Raw genomic sequence first — 17,551 nt, 5'->3', positions numbered from 1 at the left:
GAAATTATTTAAGCTTAGTACCAATGTGAACACAAGAATGAATGGATATAAACTAGTCATTGGGAAGTTTAGACTTGAAATTAGATGAAGGTTTCTAACCATCAGAGGAGTGAACTTTTGGAATAGCCTTCCAAGAGAAGCAGTGGGGGCAAAAGACCTCTTTGGCTTTAAGATTAAACTCAATAAATTTATGGAGGAGATGATATGATGCGATAACATGATTTTGGTAATTAATTGATCTTTAAATATTCATGGTAAATAGGCCCAATGGCCTGTGATGGGATGTTAGATGGGGTGGGATCTGAGTTACTGCAGAAAATTCTTTCCTGGGTATCTGGCTGGTGAATCTTACCCATATGCTGATTGCCATATTTGGGGTCGGGAAGGAATTTTCCTCCAGGGCAGATTGGAAGAGGCCCTGGAGATTTTTCGCCTTCCTCTGTAGCATGGGGCACAGGTCACTTGCTGGAGGATTCTCTGCTCCTTGAAGTCTTTAAACCACGATTTGAGGACTTCAATAGCTCAGACATTGGTGAGAGGTTTTTCGTAGGAGTGGGTGGGTGAGATTCCGTGGCCTGCGTTGTGCAGGAGGTCAGACTAGATTATCATAATGGTCCCTTCTGACCTTAATATCTATGAATTTGCTTGTCCAGTCTGATCTGCCAATATCCAGATTTAGCTTCTAGTACATTGAATACACTTCCTGCAGATAGTTTGTGAGTGATGTCATTTAGGATTGTAGGCTGTAGTGTTCCTGCATTATTGCTTTGGTCAGATCTTGCATGTCTGTGCTAACCTGGATCACCCAAGTGTTTTTTTCTTTTCTACTGCAACCATCAACCTAACCCAGTCTGAAGGTTTCTCCTCCTTTTCAATTATATCCAGCGGTTCCATATGCTGAAGTTCCTTCTTCACTTTGGACCTTATGGTTAATGGCAGTCACCATGATGCATGCACTGCTGGCACTGCATTTGTAGATAGATTAATTGTACAATATCCTGGTAGACATCCTTTGCCTTCAAACACATCAGGAAATCTTTTCTTAATTTCCTCTGCTTTGAGAGGTCGTTGTATGGATTCCACTGACACTAGGATTTTTATCAGGTGTAATGATTTTAAAACTGTCACTCCTAATACTGGTTTTTCTGGTATATTTAATATATAGAACTCTAGATTCTGACATTTTTTCCTTGTACTTGCATTTAACATTCCATATCCCCACTATGTGGAGTGGATGCCCTCCATATACTGCTAGTTGCACTGACACAGGTAATGTTAGTGTCGTAGTGGTTGCTAAATTCTTCTGACATTCTGTCTCAGGGATGAGGTTTACTTGAGTCCCAGTGTCCATTTTCAATTTCATGTCTATTTCTCCTAGACTTATTAAAATAGTTACATATGCTTCAACATTAGAGCCCCAGGAAAATCTTCTTATTTTTTATAATTATAATTTCATTTTTGGGCATTTCTTGTTATTTTGTTTTATCCATCCCGCCCCACTCCCAAGGCATTCAGGCCGTGCTCAGGGCAGGGCGGGGGGAAGCGAGGGGGCGGTCCGAGGCAGGTTGGGTCTTGGTCCCAGGCGGCGGGGTGTGGTAGGCCTCATGGTGAAGGGGGGTGAAGAATGAGCCTGCCCTGTCCCATGGGGACCATGATGGGGTCTCTGCTCTAGGCATTGTGACCTGTCACATGGGGTCACAGCATTTCTCAGGTTTGGCATCACCTCCCCTCTGTCATGATGATGGGAGGTAGCCAGGCCAAAGCTGAGTGAGTGGCTTTGTGACCCTGCATGCCAGGTGCCAGGCTCTATTAATCACTATCCTAGTCCTTATTCTGTATTGTAGCCCAAAAGCACACTGTGTCCTTGTGAAACTCCTCTCCCATGAAGGTATTCTCCAATTTCATGCGTTGTATGCCCTGTGCTTTTCTGTTTGCCAGTGTGGTATGTTGGTGACAAGTGGTGTGTTTTGTGGTACTTCGTCAATATCTTCCCTACTGCTTTGCATGATGCAAGCTACCTCTGTGGCAACCCTGTTTTGTCCCTGCCTTTGCTACAAACTTGTCTTGCATGGATACAACATTTAAGCTGTTCCACTTTGTATAAATAATTAAATATTAATTAGAGCAGGGACCCATGTTCCCTCTAATTTTTGACAGGCCATGTGTGCAAAAAATTTCTTCTGTGCAAATTTTTGTGCGTGCGATGTTTCGCCATGTGCATGGGGTTTAGGGTCTGTGTGCACGCGCACAGCTTAAAGGGAACAGTGGCAAGGACTTGACCTTGGTTCTTCCATATTCCAGGTGAATGCCCTAGATACTGAATTATAGAATCAATCTCTCTCTCTTTCCTTCTTTGGCTTCATTGGCAAGATACGTGGGGGAATGACTAGTTTGAGAGTCCCAGGTGTGTGCTAGGGAGAGAAATGGCTCAGCAGTGTCAGGAATTAAGCAGCTTTGTGTATGCCCACTGGCAGAAACTTAACCACCTAAAAAACTTAACTGGTAGAAACTTAGGTGCCGAGGGAATGTAGGCACCTACAGTGTTAGGTGGCAGCTGGGTGGGGGTTTTGAGGCTCTCGGTGGTGCTTAAATGTTTAGGCACCTAAAGTGGCAGTTAGGCATTTAAGTCATTTTGTGGACCTAGCTGCAAGTACTTAACATTATGGAGCTGGAAATTTTGGGGACTACCACAGTACAAATAATAATGATAACAAGTGGCCTGACACCAGTTTTATCCTTGTCAAGATCTCAACACAGCTGTTCTCTGACTCAAGAATGGCATAAGAGGCACAGGCATCAGGCCATCCAAACTGAATTGCACTACCCCAGGCCTTAGATGTTTCTGCAATAGCCAAGCAGTTCCAGGGTGTCACTGCAAAGTAACATATCCTGCAGGGAGAGGAAATGGAATTTGTGCTGTTTCTGCTGTGAGGCTCCTGCCACTTTAAAGCCAGCCCAATAGAATGTGGGGCTCTGGGTTCTGTCAGGGGCAGTTGGGACCAGGCTCCAGCTGGGTTGTTACATCTGCTCTGTTTTAATTTGTTTGGATTCAGCCATTAGTTTTCTGGGACACAGACTCAACAGAACCGTAGCAGAGAGGCTGAGGGGCTTGGATTCCTTTGTGGAGAGGCGAAGTCTAGGAGGCAACGGAGACAATGCTGACAGGGCATATGTTGTGACTAGAATTGAATGAATAATTTGTAACAGATAAAGTATTCAGTAAATTTTGCCTCTTTCTGTTCACAGATTGGTGAATTTTCTAATTTTTTCCTCAAATTGCCTTTGATATTCCAAATTTGAGAAATGATACGGTTCCCTATTTTGGTAAGTGTGACTCTGCTTTTCAGATTTAAAATTTGAGCTTAATTTGAAATTTGAACTATAAATTCCCAGGAGCTTTTGGACTAGTCAAAATCAATCAGCTGAATGTTTGTGGGAAGTGAACACAAGAAACACAAACACATCCAAAGAGAATTTAAGAACGTAAACAGATATTCCTGATAATTTTTTGCAGTATTTGCCCAGCTCTCAGGGTGGCATTGTCTCTCTGTCATGCTGTATCCCGATGTGCCAGACATGGAGATTCTGATTCAGTCTGGACTCGGTCACCTTTTGCACTGTCTCAACAGGAGTTTGCCGAGTAAGGAATGACTAAAAGCAAAATAAGGAGTTTGGTTTATACCAAGCCAAGGACTAACCAACAGTCTATATTTAGGAATTTTTCCTGACTAAGGAGGTGGTTGCAGCATGAGTTGAGGCTGGATCAAAGGAACTGTCCCTCCCTATGCCCTTGGGAAGTGGCAACAGAGTTGGAAGTTCTGACTGAAATGGTAGAACAGGAGATATTAGGATATTCTACTTATGGTACTTAAATGTTCCCCATTATTGTAGAATCAGAGCACCGCACACTCTTTAATGTATTTATCCACATAAAAATCTTAATATCCCTATTTGTTATTTCCCTGTTTGTTTGCAGATGCGGAACTGAGGCACAAACAAACAATCTAAATCATTTCCTTGAACTCATGCAGAAAGTCTGTGGTGGAAAAAGTAATTGCATCAAGGCCTTCTAAGTCCCTGCGTAATGGCTTAACCACGGAGCCATCCATCCTCTCTACTTCAAACAGGCTGCTGCCCCTTACATTGTGTCTTCAGAGAAAGGCTGTTTAAGGAGCTGACTCTTCGTGTGACAATCAGGGTTATTGAATTCTCCTATTTCAGTTCCTGGCAGGATTGGTTGGTGATTCTGAGGATCCCAGGAGGTTATTTCAATCTTGTAGATTCCTAAATCCATTTTAGTGGTTGGAATAATGGATTCCCTAATCGATGGGAACAATGAAAAGGATGACATCCAAAATGCACCTCAGTCCCTGGGAAGCTTTGTGAGTCAGGGTAGGTGTGCTGCTCTGACGAGTGATGTGAGTTAGGAGTGGTCCCTTTAGTGTAACGTTCTGTGACATCCAGAGGCTACTGAATGGCTGAGGCTGCCGTCAGTGTCCAGAAAATGAACTGGGATACAGGCTCTCTTTCCCATTTCTCTCTTTTTTTTTTTTTTTTGCATGTGGATTTGATGCTGGTAAAGGTGCTGGCTGACAGCTCTACAGGTCGTTTACATACAGAGCAATTATGGCACATCATCAGCAACATTGCAAGATTCACACATATTGTGTGTTGCCATTGCATTTCACTCCTGTTCTGGAGGGCCCTTTCAGAGTTTGGGTTCTCTGCTGTACCTGCCAGCAATCGAGGCCGGGTGATTAGTTCCATTTTTTTGTGATGTTGACCCCTGCTCATTTGGAACTGGACTGAGACCCATCAAACTAATTCCCAACAGAGGCCACCAATTGGCTATTAGATCTGAATGGCTCTTGGTTCCTCATCAGTTCATTTGCCCTGAGATAAGGTACTAGTCATTAAATACTTCTAGTAGAAGATGTCATTTCTTTCTACCTGCATACCTCTGATCAAGGTTTTGTCTTTCCCACTCCTGCAGGTTTAAAGCAGATGTACCTTGAGCAGCTGTTCTGTGATGCTACACTGGTGGTTGAAGGAAGGAGGTTTCCCTGTCACAGGTGGGTTTCTGCTCCATGCTGCATTCAACATGCTAGTAGCTTCTGGATATAAGAACCAGAAACTACATACTGTTGAAACAGGACAAGAAGTTATTTACTTGGGTGAAGCAACCTAGTCTAGTATACAGAACGCATAGCACCATGAAAAGACTTAATAATAGGAGAATATTAATTTGTATAAATGGCACCTTTCATCTTAAAAGATCCTACAGGGAACATTTCACCTAGAAATGAAATGCAGCCAACAGGTGCAAAACACATGGTAAAACTCTAGTGGGGAGTTAACTTAGGGTGCTGCAGGATATGGTGAAGGTTATCTCAGAGATCTCCCACCTAAATACTAAACAAGCTCCTCCCCCGACCCACCGCTTAACTAGGAGAGAGCTGATGAGATCAGAGCCCCCAGCTGCCAATACCACATGTAATCTCTTAGCATGGTTGCCTCTCTTGCTGCAGGGTGCTGTTGGCCTCAGTCAGCCCATACTTCCGGGTCATGTTCACCAGCTCCTTCAAAGAGTCCCAGGACGGGGAAGTTTTGCTCAAGGCTATAGCCCCCTCCATCATCCAAAGCATGCTGAATTATCTCTATTTAGAGGAGATATCACTTACTGCAGAGACTGCTGAAGAGTTATTTATCGCATCCAGTAGACTCCAAATCCTCCCACTAGAGGAGATCATTAGCAGGTAATGCTCAATGACCTCACTGGTCTCCTCCTTGTACGTAGGGTGGGTATGATCAAGATTGTGTGTGTCTGTCTGTATGTGCTGTTTGGGTATAGATTGGCTGCATTATTTATGTATTGGGGAAACATCTCACAGCTGCAACACAAGCATTTCAATAAAATGTAATTTAAAAATCAACACATCTGGCCAGATTCCGGCATAAACATTTTGAAAAATTCTGTTGTAGAGAAGCTGAATGACCCAGGGATAAGAATATCGTATCAAAGAGGATTTGACTTCTAGGTTGTTGAGTCAAATTCAGTTCTGAGTAGAATGTACAAAACACCAGAACAATTAGACCAGTTTTCAGTTAAGCAGAAGAGAAACCAAGGACTGCATGTGCTGTGGAATCTGGAAGGGCTCTATCCAAGGACGGGTTGAAGCACCCTGGAAAAGGGCAGTAAATGTGTGAGGGAAGTGTGACCTGCCCCTTCCCGTGTTGTATTTAATCTATAAACTTTATACAGGGTGTCCACCCCTAGAGTTTTCAATCTGGTATCAGCAGGACATTAACATAAAATAGTCAAGGATGCCCTGCCTGTTTTCTCGCAGTTTAAAGGAACTTTGTCTTTCCCCAAAATCTCATGAGATCATGTTATACAGTGTGTAAGCATGGGCAGCTAGCCCCTGGCACGATGCCTTCTGCCTGAGGCCCCACCGCCTTCCTCCCCTACCTCTTCCACTCCCCCTCCTCCACCGGAGCACCAACCCTCCCTGGCAGCTGCCTGCCCGCACTCCCTAGCCCAGGGCCGTCCCACCCCAGTGCCCCCAGGCCTGGAGCACTGGCCAGGCTGAGCACAGGGAGGCACAGCCCCAGTGCCCCCCAGCCCCAGAGTGCTGCGCATCGTGGCTCCAGCAGCACCCGGGCGCCCCCCTAGTGCCGGATGGCCCCATATGCCCCAAGTCCCAGCCACAGGCTGGCCCATCCCAGCCCCAGCCCAATTCTGAGAAGAGAAGCAGCCTGCCTGGGCAGGGGCCAAAGCGGAAGTGGCAAGCAGGAGGGGGCCTTGGGGCAAAGTGTGGGCAGGGCCGTGTGGGGCTGTTTGTGGAGGCTTAGCCTCCCCTGGCCTGCAATATCTGCCACTCGTGTGTGTGAGAAAGGTGGGCAGTGAAGAACCACTCTTATAAATTATCCCAAGTGAAACTATTTGTTCTAGAAGATGGGGAACAATTTATGTCCAGTCCAATAGAATCTTGTGTGGTTTGGGAGAGGTCATGTGGTCTAATAAGGGAAGGTATTAGGTGTAAGACTCCTGGGTTCTATACTCAGCTTTGCTACTGCTACCCTTTGTAACCTGGTTAGGTCACTTCCCCCTCCGTATGTCAGTTTATCATATGAAAGAATGCTCATACTAACAGTGACAGACTTCACGGAGGAGTTGTGAGATTTGATGAATAAATATTTGTTCTTGAGTTTCCCAGGATACTGCAGAAAGGCAAAAGTATTATTTGTGCAGTATCAGATATCAAGACAGCTAGCAACCCAGAGTCATACATAGAGAGCTGGGTGAAATATTTTTGACAAATACTTTATTCTCCAAAAAATAAACTTGGGTTGACCCAAAACTATTCACAAATTTCATAAGAATTCCACTTTTATAAGTAATAAAATAGTCATCTGAACAGGGAAGTGGAATCCAGGTCTCCCATATCTAAGGAGAGTGCCCTAAGCACTGAACTAATAGAATCATTCTGCTTCGGTCTCTGGCCTAATGACTATTCTGTTATTGATATACAGTGGCTCAACTTCAACCGGAGAGAATGAATGAGAGGTACCCACCCCAGATACTGTATAGCTGGATGGTTAGGGTTCTCTCCAGAGAGGTGGGAAACCCAACTGCTCTAGTGACTATTTAATTATTTATACAAGGTGGAACAGCTTCAACAGGAGAGACTGAGCGAACCCTGCCCCAAAGCATCCCACAGCCCAATGGCTATAGCACCCTCCCGAGACAGAGGAGACCAATGATCGATTTTTCTGTCCAGGATCAAATCCTTCCCAGAAGAGGAAGAACATAGCTTGGGTGAGTGCCCTAACCCCTAGGCTGAAAGTTAGACAGGAGCTGCCTCCATCTCCCACCATTTTGCGAATCTAGCCCAGGATGAATGAAACATTTTGTTCAACCAAATCAAAATTGTCAACTTTTTTGATTCACTGCAATTTTCAGATTTTGTGTTTTGGTTCAACCTAATGCAATTTTAAATGTTATTTTTAGAACTGCCAGTTCCAAATAATCAATCAATCACCATGCTCTACACAGGGACAACCAATTCTCTGACACAATCAGGAGACTGAACTTTCCTGGGAGCTCCTCAGCGACATTTATTCCCTTTGTTATTTCTTCCAGATTTTTTGTGAAGAATATTTCCATGGAGAACTGCCTTGGGATTTATGCACTGGCTTATGCCCACAACCACAAAGATCTGCTTCATACAGCCATGCACCACATCAGCTTGAATTTTGGGTCCATCTCTGAGGACTATGATTTCATGTGTCTGGACCTCAGCACTTTGACCAGCATCATCTCCTCGGACGACCTTGTAGTGGCCTCTGAACTGGTTGTCTACCAGGCTGTGCAACGCTGGGTGAGGTTTCAACCAGCCGAGCGCCTCCCAATGCTTTCTGTGCTCATGAGGCACATCCGCCTTCCTTTCCTGACCCGTGAAGCACTTGCAGAGATCCAGGCAGACTCAGAACTTTATGGGGATGTTCAGATGTGGTGGAAACAACTGGTTGGAGAAGAAAGGCTGTGGGAGAGTGGGGGACTCAGGCAGGGTATGTATGATGAATGTATTGTGTGCATGGAGCTGCACAGGTACAGGATTCAACATGTGGAGAATGACTATTCAGAGTTTGACATTCATTCTGACTTGCTTTCTGGAATGGATTGTTTTGATCCTTATACAGGAAGGTGGAAAAAGCTGCCAGGTTTGAAATGCCTGCAACATCCTGCCAGCACAGCTGTGGAGCACAAACTTTACCTGTCTGGAGGCAAAAACAGAGATGGCTCTTGTTCAGACACTCTTTATGAATACAATTCTTTTACTGGCCAATGGATACAGCTCCCCTCCATGTCTGTGCCCCGGGATTCACATGGCTTTCTAGCCTGTAACTTGAAGCTGTATGCTCTTGGGGGACGGAATGACAGACATGGACTCACTTCTGCTGAGAGCTTTGACTTGGTGCAGAAGGCATGGACTCCCATCTCCAACTTGCCATTTCGGCTGATATATTTTGCTTCCACAGTGCTGAAGAATAAGTTGTACCTAATAGGTGGAGAAGCTTTGGCAGTAGTACCTAAGCTAGTTTATAGCGGCATTCTGATCTATGACATTAACTTAGATGTGTGGACTCAGATGCCTCTGGATTTTAAGTGCTATGAAACAGCTGCTATCTCCATGGATAATAGGATCTGTGTTATTGGTGGGTTCTGTGAAGAAAAAGGTAGACAGCTGACTCCAAGAGGCACTACAGAAGTCTTTCTGTCCAGTAGAAAATGTTTTTTCCTCAACGAAGATGGCAAAGTGTGTCAGGAAGTTGTGATTCCAGAATTACCAGAAACATTTGCCTTTGCTGGTGTGGTTTGTTGGCAGAGGAGAATCTACTTGATGGGTGGTGTAAATTATTATCGATTATGCAGCAGGATTTTCTACTGGGAACCAGGTGATTCCAGCTGGACTGAGTGCCAGGAACGTGTTCCCAGTATAGAGGGGTTTATCAGAATATTTAAATGTGTGACACTGAAGATACCAAAAAATACATTCTGCCCCTTCTCCAAGAAATATCTGTAACCCCTACTACCATCAGAGTTATAGATTGCCGCTTTTCAGACACTTGCTAGAGCCTGACCCCTTCACAGTGCAACTAGCATTGAAATATCCCCTCCAGGAGAACTCTCTCTCTCCCTAAACATCAGTTTACCTCACTCATGCTCACCTGGAAATCAGTGATAGTTTTAAGATTGACTTCAGTGGGATCAGAATATGTTCCACAGGATTCCATTGAATTCAAATGGGTGGCATTCAAGATAGATTCTTGGTTCACACAAGGAGCTGGTTTAAATTCAATCTCAGCATCACTTTGCTTATAACCATTTTAATACTTCTAGACGTTAGTTAAAGAGCACAAATCCTTTTCTCCTCGTTCCTTTTCCTGTCTGTTGCTCTCTTCCTTTTACCCAGCTATTGAGATTAAATCCACTGGAACAAATTTCTCCCTAGGGTAACATCACTGGAGTCAGGCAGGGCCGGCTTTAGGAAGTGCGGGGCCTGATTTGGTGGTGCTCCGGGTCTTCGGCGACACTTCGGCAGCTGGTCCTTCACTTGCTCCGGGTCTCCGGCGGCACTCTGAAGACCCAGAGCGAGGCCCTCTTAGGCGCCGGCGCAGAGCCCTCTTAGGCGTGGGGCCCAATTCGGGGAAATCGGCCTAAAGCCAGCCCTGGGGTCCGGGGTAAATTTGGCTCATTGTATTCAGCTGGAGAATAGTTTTGTTCCCTATATCAATGTGGCTGTGTTTCAAAATAGTTGTTTATGGTGGTTACTTGGTGAAGCTTGCAAATTGTTGCTCTCATGGATTATTGTAAACAGTAAGATCTTATTAAAGCCCTTTCCTTGTAATGGTCAGACATGAGTTCTCTCTCACAGCAGGTGTCTTTCCTCAATGATAAAGCTGAATAAAGAAAATGTTATTAAAAATCATTTTAATATGGTCTTTGTTTTGGTAATAAAATGAAGATTTTCACTTCCAGCCTATTCAATGATTCAAACCCAACCCTAGTCATTACCCAATTGAAAGTAAATATCATTTAGTGACTTCTCTGTAAAGAGTCACAACATGTCAGTGTAGTTCCTAGTGGGCAGGAAAGACCAATAATTTCATGGGTCACTCTATTGTCAAGCTAAGCAGAGAGGCTATTAACTGAATTAATCACTCACAGAATCATGGAATCATAGAAATGTAAGGCTGGAAGAGACCTTGAGAATCCATTAAGTAAGTTCAACCCCCTGCACTGTGGCAGTACCAAGTAAACCTCAACCGTCCTTGACAGGTGTTTCTCCAACTTGTTTTTAAAAGCTTCCACTGATGGATGCCCGTGTCTCCTCGTTTACTTACTGCATGTCTTAAACATCGGCATGGTTACGTCATTCTCATAGTAGTCTATGCGCCAACAAAGGAATCTGTTGTCTCAGTTAAAGATCAAAATTGGAACATCTAGTATGCACCTGATATCATGATCCTGGGTGACCTAAATGCAGTTACAGGTTCCCTGCGAACTGGGTTTGAACAGGTCATTGTCATTATGGTTCAGGCACACCCAATGATAACACTCGCCGGTTGCTTACATTCTGTACCTCCCAGAATCTTTCCATTCTTGGGTCATGGTTCAAGTGGCAATGCATACAGCAGATGTCATGGATCTCTCACAATGGTGTCACTTAGAAGGAGTTGGACCACATCGTTACATGCAATAGGTGTCTCTTCGCCTCCTGTAGAGTATATCATGGTGCAGAATGAGCAGGAAACATAGATCACCATCTAGTGGTCGCCCTTATGGCGTTGATGCTCCAGCGAGCATGTTAGCCCTCTGGGATGTTGAAGAAATTTGACATTGATGCACTCCATGTGCCAGGTTTAACCAACAGGTTTTGTATTGACGTCAGCAACAGATTATCAGTTCTAGATAATCTGCCAGATGATGTGGAGGTTGCCTGGTCTCTGTTCACATCTACCCTCAACCAATCTGCTGAGCAGATGATTGGCTATAGGCATCCAGAACACTGACCATGGCTATCAGAGGAGACCTTCCAGATAATTAAATTGAAAGCCGCAGCCTGCCAGCATGGTGATAAGTACATTCATAATCAGCTGAAGTGAAAATTTAACACCCTGACACTCCGCGATCATGAAGCATATTATAACCAAGTGGCGGATGATGTCGAATTTGGCTTAGCCAGGGGCAACTTGAAGCCAGCATTCCGCACCATTTGACTTGAAGACAGCATTCAGTGGTCAAGAGGTAGTCACTACAAACAACATCCTGAACGACAGCCAAGGTCATCCATGTAAATCGGATGTTGATATTCTCTCACTTTGGGTAGAACATTATCACAGTGTTCTGAACCATCCTCCAGCTGCCGCTTGTTCAGAGATGGATGATCTGGCAGTCACTGTGGTTCTGGATCCAGACATTTGCACCGATGCACTAACACTGGATGAAGTGAAGTGCACCATCTCTAAACTAAAAAACGGATGTGCAGTCGGTGCTGATGGCATCCCCTCAGAGCTGCTAAAATGTGCTATTGATCCTGTAGCTGAATCACTTCTGGCCATCTTTTGTCTGGTGTGGAGAACCTGAACCCTGCCAACCACCTGGAAGGACGGTATTGTGATCTCACTCTGTAAGGGCAAGGGACCGCGCAGTGAATGTAAGAGCTACAGGCCAATCACCCTGCTCTCCATTCCAGTGAAGGTGTTGTGTATGTTTTGCTGGCATGCCAGGAGCCTGTGCTACATCGGAAACGTCATCCCTAATAGTCAGGCTTTACAAGGAACAGGTCCACATTAGACATCATTTTGGCCCTTTGCTTGTTGTTGGATATACATCACGAGTTCAGGAAGCCCCTGCCTGTAGCGTATGTTGATCTTAAGGCTGCATTTGATTCAGTAGACAGGTTTCAGAGTAGCAGCCGTGTTAGTCTGTATTCGCAAAAAGAAAAGGAGTACTTGTGGCACCTTAGAGACTAACCAATTTATTTGAGCATGAGCTTTCATGAGCTACAGCTCACTTCATCGGATGCATACTGTGGAAACTGCAGAAGACATTATATACACAGAGACCATGAAACAATACCTCCTCCCACCCCACTCTCCTGCTGGTAATAGCTTATCTAAAGTGATCATCAAGTTGGGCCATTTCCAGCACAAATCCAGGTTTTCTCACCCTCCGCCCCCCTACACACAAACTCACTCTCCTGCTGGTAATAGCCCATCCAAAGTGACCACTATCTTCACAATGTGTATGATAATCAAGGTGGGCCATTTCCAGCACAAATCCAGGTTTTCTCACCCCCCACACACACACAGACTCACTCTCCTGCTGGCAATAGCTCATCCAAACTGACCGCTCTCCCCACAATGTGCATGACAATCAAGGTGGGCCATTTCCAGCATAAATCCAAGTTTAACCAGAACGTCTGGGGGGGGGGGGGTAGGAAAAAACAAGGGGAAATAGGCTACCTTGCATAATGACTTAGCCACTCCCAGTCTCTATTTAAGCCTAAATTAATAGTATCCAATTTGCAAATGAATTCCAATTCAGCAGTTTCTCGCTGGAGTCTGGATTTGAAGTTTTTTTGTTGTAAGATAGCGACCTTCATGTCTGTGATTGCATGACCAGAGAGACTGAAGTGTTCTCTGACTGGTTTATGAATGTTATAATTCTTGACATCTGATTTGTGTCCATTTATTCTTTTACGTAGAGACTGTCCCATTTGACCAATGTACATGGCAGAGGGGCATTGCTGGCACATGATGGCATATATCACATTGGTGGATGTGCAGGTGAATGAGCCTCTGATAGTGTGGCTGATGTTATTAGGCCCTGTGATGGTGTCCACTGAATAGATATGTGGGCACAGTTGGCAACGGGCTTTGTTGCAAGGATAGGTTCCTGGGTTAGTGGTTCTGTTGTGTGGTATGTGGTTGTTGGTGAGTATTTGCTTCAGGTTGGGGGGCTGTCTGTAGGCAAGGACTGGCCTGTCTCCCAAGATTTGTGAGAGTGTTGGGTCAATCTTCAGGATAGGTTGTAGATCCTTAATAATGCGTTGGAGGGGTTTTAGTTGGGGGCTGAAGGTGACGGCTAGTGGCGTTCTGTTATTTTCTTTGTTAGGCCTGTCCTGTAGTACGTGACTTCTGGGAACTCTTATCAGCCACACTATCAGAGGCTCGTTCACCTGCACATCCACCAATGTGATATATGCCATCATGTGCCAGCAATGCCCCTCTGCCATGTACATTGGTCAAACTGGACAGTCTCTACGTAAAAGAATAAATGGACACAAATCAGATGTCAAGAATTATAACATTCATAAACCAGTCGGAGAACACTTCAATCTCTCTGGTCACGCAATCACAGACATGAAGTTCGCTATCTTACAACAAAAAAACTTCAAATCCAGACTCCAGCGAGAAACTGCTGAATTGGAATTCATTTGCAAATTGGATACTATTAATTTAGGCTTAAATAGAGACTGGGAGTGGCTAAGTCATTATGCAAGATAGCCTATTTCCCCTTGTTTTTTCCTACTCCCCCCCCCCCAGACGTTCTGGTTAAACTTGGATTTATGCTGGAAATGGCCCACCTTGATTGTCATGCACATTGTGGGGAGAGTGGTCAGTTTGGATGAGCTATTGCCAGCAGGAGAGTGAGTTTGTGTGTGGGGGGGCGGAGGGTGAGAAAACCTGGATTTGTGCTGGAAATGGCCCAACTTGATGATCACTTTAGATAAGCTATTACCAGCAGGAGAGGGAGGAGGTATTGTTTCATGGTCTCTGTGTATATAATGTCTTCTGCAGTTTCCACAGTATGCATCCGATGAAGTGAGCTGTAGCTCACGAAAGCTCATGCTCAAATAAATTGGTTAGTCTCTAAGGTGCCACAAGTACTCCTTTTCTTTATTCGGTAGACAGTGTCACATTATGGAAGGCCTTAAACTACATAGGTATCTTTACCACTCTGCTGGACTTGATGAGAGAGCTGTATAATGGAACCACTGCCCCATGTTAGTCTGGGAACCAGATGTCAGTGCCTTTTAAATCAGTATCTGGTGTTAGGCAGGGTTGTATTCTGGTCCCTGCACTCTTTTGTCGGGCAATGGATTTCATAATGCAGCATTCCATCAGGTCCATAGGCATTGAGATCAGTGATCTCTCGCTCACAGACCTTGACTACGCTGATGATGTTGTTCTTTTAGTACAGAGCCCCAACAGGTTTCATGAGGCACTCCAGCATATGGAGGAGGAGTCAGTGAAGATTGGTCTCCATGTTTCATGGTCAAAGACAGAACTGCAAAATCTGGGACCGGGTCTACCTGCAACTCCAATCTCTTTGAACCAAAAAACCGTCAAATCAGTTTCCAGCTTTTGCTTTTCAATTCTATACTTACCAATTCTCACACGGAGGTTCTCCATCAGATTGACATTGTAGCATCTGCCATGGGCCATTTACTATGAATCTGGAATCAACATCATCTTAGTACGACAACCAAGTTCAGGATTAATTCGAGCTGTATCCTTCCCATACCATTGTACGGCTGTGAAACATGGACACTATGCCACACAGACTGGACAAAGCTGGAGGCTTTCCACACAAAAAAGTCAACGTCATATATTGGGCATAAAGTGGAACGACTTCATCTATAATGTAGATGTTTATGGTTGTTCGGGTCTACAGACTACTGGGGCCATTGTCTGCAGGTGGCGCCTCACGCTTTTTGGGCATCCACAAGGATGCCACAAGACGTTCCAGCAAATGCCATTCTCCGGGTGGCTTGTAACATCCAGGATAAAATTCCACCAACTGAGGTGTGGAGGTGGCCCAGAGGCAGACCCCCTATTACATGGCTTCATCAAGTCTGTTCCGATATTGGACTCTAAGGTCGTCAGGCCTTCATGGCTGCACAAGGAATGAACCAAATGGCGAATGATCACTACTGCCGACTATCTGGCTAAGCATTGAAGAAGAAGAAGAAAGACGGACTCCACAACCTCCCTTGGAAGCCTATTCCATAACTTAACTACCTTTATAGTTAGAAAGATTTTCCTAATATCTAATCTAAATCTGTCTTTCTGCAGATTAAGCCTATTACTTCTAGCCCTACCTTCAGCGGGCATGAAGAACAACTGATCACCATTCTCTTTATAACAGCCCTTAACACATTGGAAGACTTATCAGGTCACCCCTCAGTTTTCTTTTCTCAAGACTAACCATGCCCAGTTCAATCTTTCCTCATTGGTCAGGTATTCTAAACCCTTTATCATTTTCATTGCTCTCCTCTGGATTTGTCCACATCCTTCCTAAATAGTGGTGCCCAGAATTGAACACAGTACATCAGCTTGGATATCACCAGTGACAAGTAGAGTAGGACAGTTACCTCCTGTGTCTTTCATACAACACTCCCATTAATACACCCCAGAATCATATAAGCCTTTTTTGCAGCTGCATCACATTGACAAGTCATATTCAGTTTGTGATCCACTATAATCCCCAGATCCTTTTTAGCAGTATTACCACAAAGACAGTTACTCCCCATTTTGTAGTTGTGCCTTTAATTTTTCCTTCCTCAATGAAGTACTTTGCACTTATCTTTACTGAATTTCATCTCATTGAATTTAGACCAATTCTGCAATTGTCAAGGTCATTTTGAATTTTAAACATGTCCTCCAAAGTGCTCACAACTCCTTCCAGCTTGATGCTATCTTCACATTTTATAAGCAAACTTTTTACTCCAGTATCCAAGTCATTAACAAAAATATTGAATACTACCACATCCAGGACTGACCCCTGCATGACCCCACTAGATATGCCTTCCCAATTTGACAGTAAACTATCAATAACTATTCTCTGAGTACAGTGTTTCAACCAGTTGTGCACTTTACATTATAGTAAAGGTTCTCAAAGATAATTGCTAATGGGTCCGGGATTTCTTCAGCTAGTTCTTTAAGTTCCCTATGATGAATTTCATTAGGCCCTGCTGACTTGAATACATCTAACTTATCTAAATATTCTTTAACTGGTTCTTTCCATATTTTCGATTGCATTCCTTCCCCCTGGTTGTCAACATTAATTGTGTTGTGTATCTGGTCATCATTAACCTATTTAATAAAGACTGAAGCAAAATAGGCATTAAGCACCTCAGCTTTTTTGATGTCATCAGTTATTAGCTCTCCTTCCCAGTTAAGTAGAGGACCTACACTTTCCTTCTTCTTTCTCTTGCTCCTAATGTATTTAAAGAACCTCTTCTTACTGGTTTTTATATCCCTTGCCAGGTGTAACTCATTTTGTGCCTTAGCCTGTCTGATTTTGTCCCTACATACTTGTTCTGTTCTTTTGTACTCCTCCTTATCAATTTGACCATGTTTTCACTTTTTATAGGATTCCTTTTTGATTTTCATGTCATTAAAGAGCTTTCAGATGGAGACATATTGGCATCATACTCTTCTTCCTTTCTAATTGGTAAATTTTCAGAATGGAGAGAGGTAACTAGTGGTGTTCCCCAAGGGTCAATCTTAGGACCAATCCTATTCAATCTATTCATAAATTATCTGGAGAAAGGGATAAACAGCAAGGTGGCAAAGTTTGCAGATGATACTAAACTGCTCAAGATAGTTAAGACCAAAGCAGACTGTGAAGAATTTCAAAAAGATCTCACAAAACTAAGTGACTGGGCAACAAAATGGCAAATGAAATTTAATGTGGATAAATGTAAAGTAATGCACATTGGAAAAAATAACCCCAATAATACATACAATATGATGGGGCCTAATTTAGCTACAACTAATCAGGAGAAAGATCTTGGAGTCATAGTAGATAGTTCTCTGAAGACGTCCACGCAGGGTGCAGCGGCAGTCAAAAGAGCAAACGGTATTTTAGGAATCATTTAAAAAGGGATAGAGAATAAGACGGAGAATATCTTATTGCCCTTATATAAATCCATGGTGTGCACACATCTTGAATACTGCATACAGATGTGGTCCC

General features: G+C 43.9%; 1 protein-coding gene across 1 annotated transcript; it reads left to right on the top strand.

Moving 5' to 3' along the window:
• Positions 1–4,310: 4,310 nt before the first annotated feature.
• LOC141987901 (kelch-like protein 6) lies at positions 4,311–9,587 on the top strand. The gene is made up of 4 exons (XM_074953742.1): positions 4,311–4,392; positions 4,994–5,072; positions 5,529–5,756; positions 8,144–9,587. The coding sequence occupies exons 1-4, from the start codon at positions 4,311–4,313 to the stop codon at positions 9,585–9,587; spliced, it is 1,833 nt and encodes a 610-aa protein (XP_074809843.1).
• The last annotated feature ends 7,964 nt before the right edge of the window (positions 9,588–17,551 follow it).

Source organism: Natator depressus, chromosome 1 (assembly GCF_965152275.1).
Source record: "Natator depressus isolate rNatDep1 chromosome 1, rNatDep2.hap1, whole genome shotgun sequence".
Lineage (NCBI taxonomy): Eukaryota > Metazoa > Chordata > Testudines > Cheloniidae > Natator > Natator depressus.
Note: the sequence above shows the minus strand (reverse complement) of the source record. Positions and strands in the feature narration are given on the sequence as shown.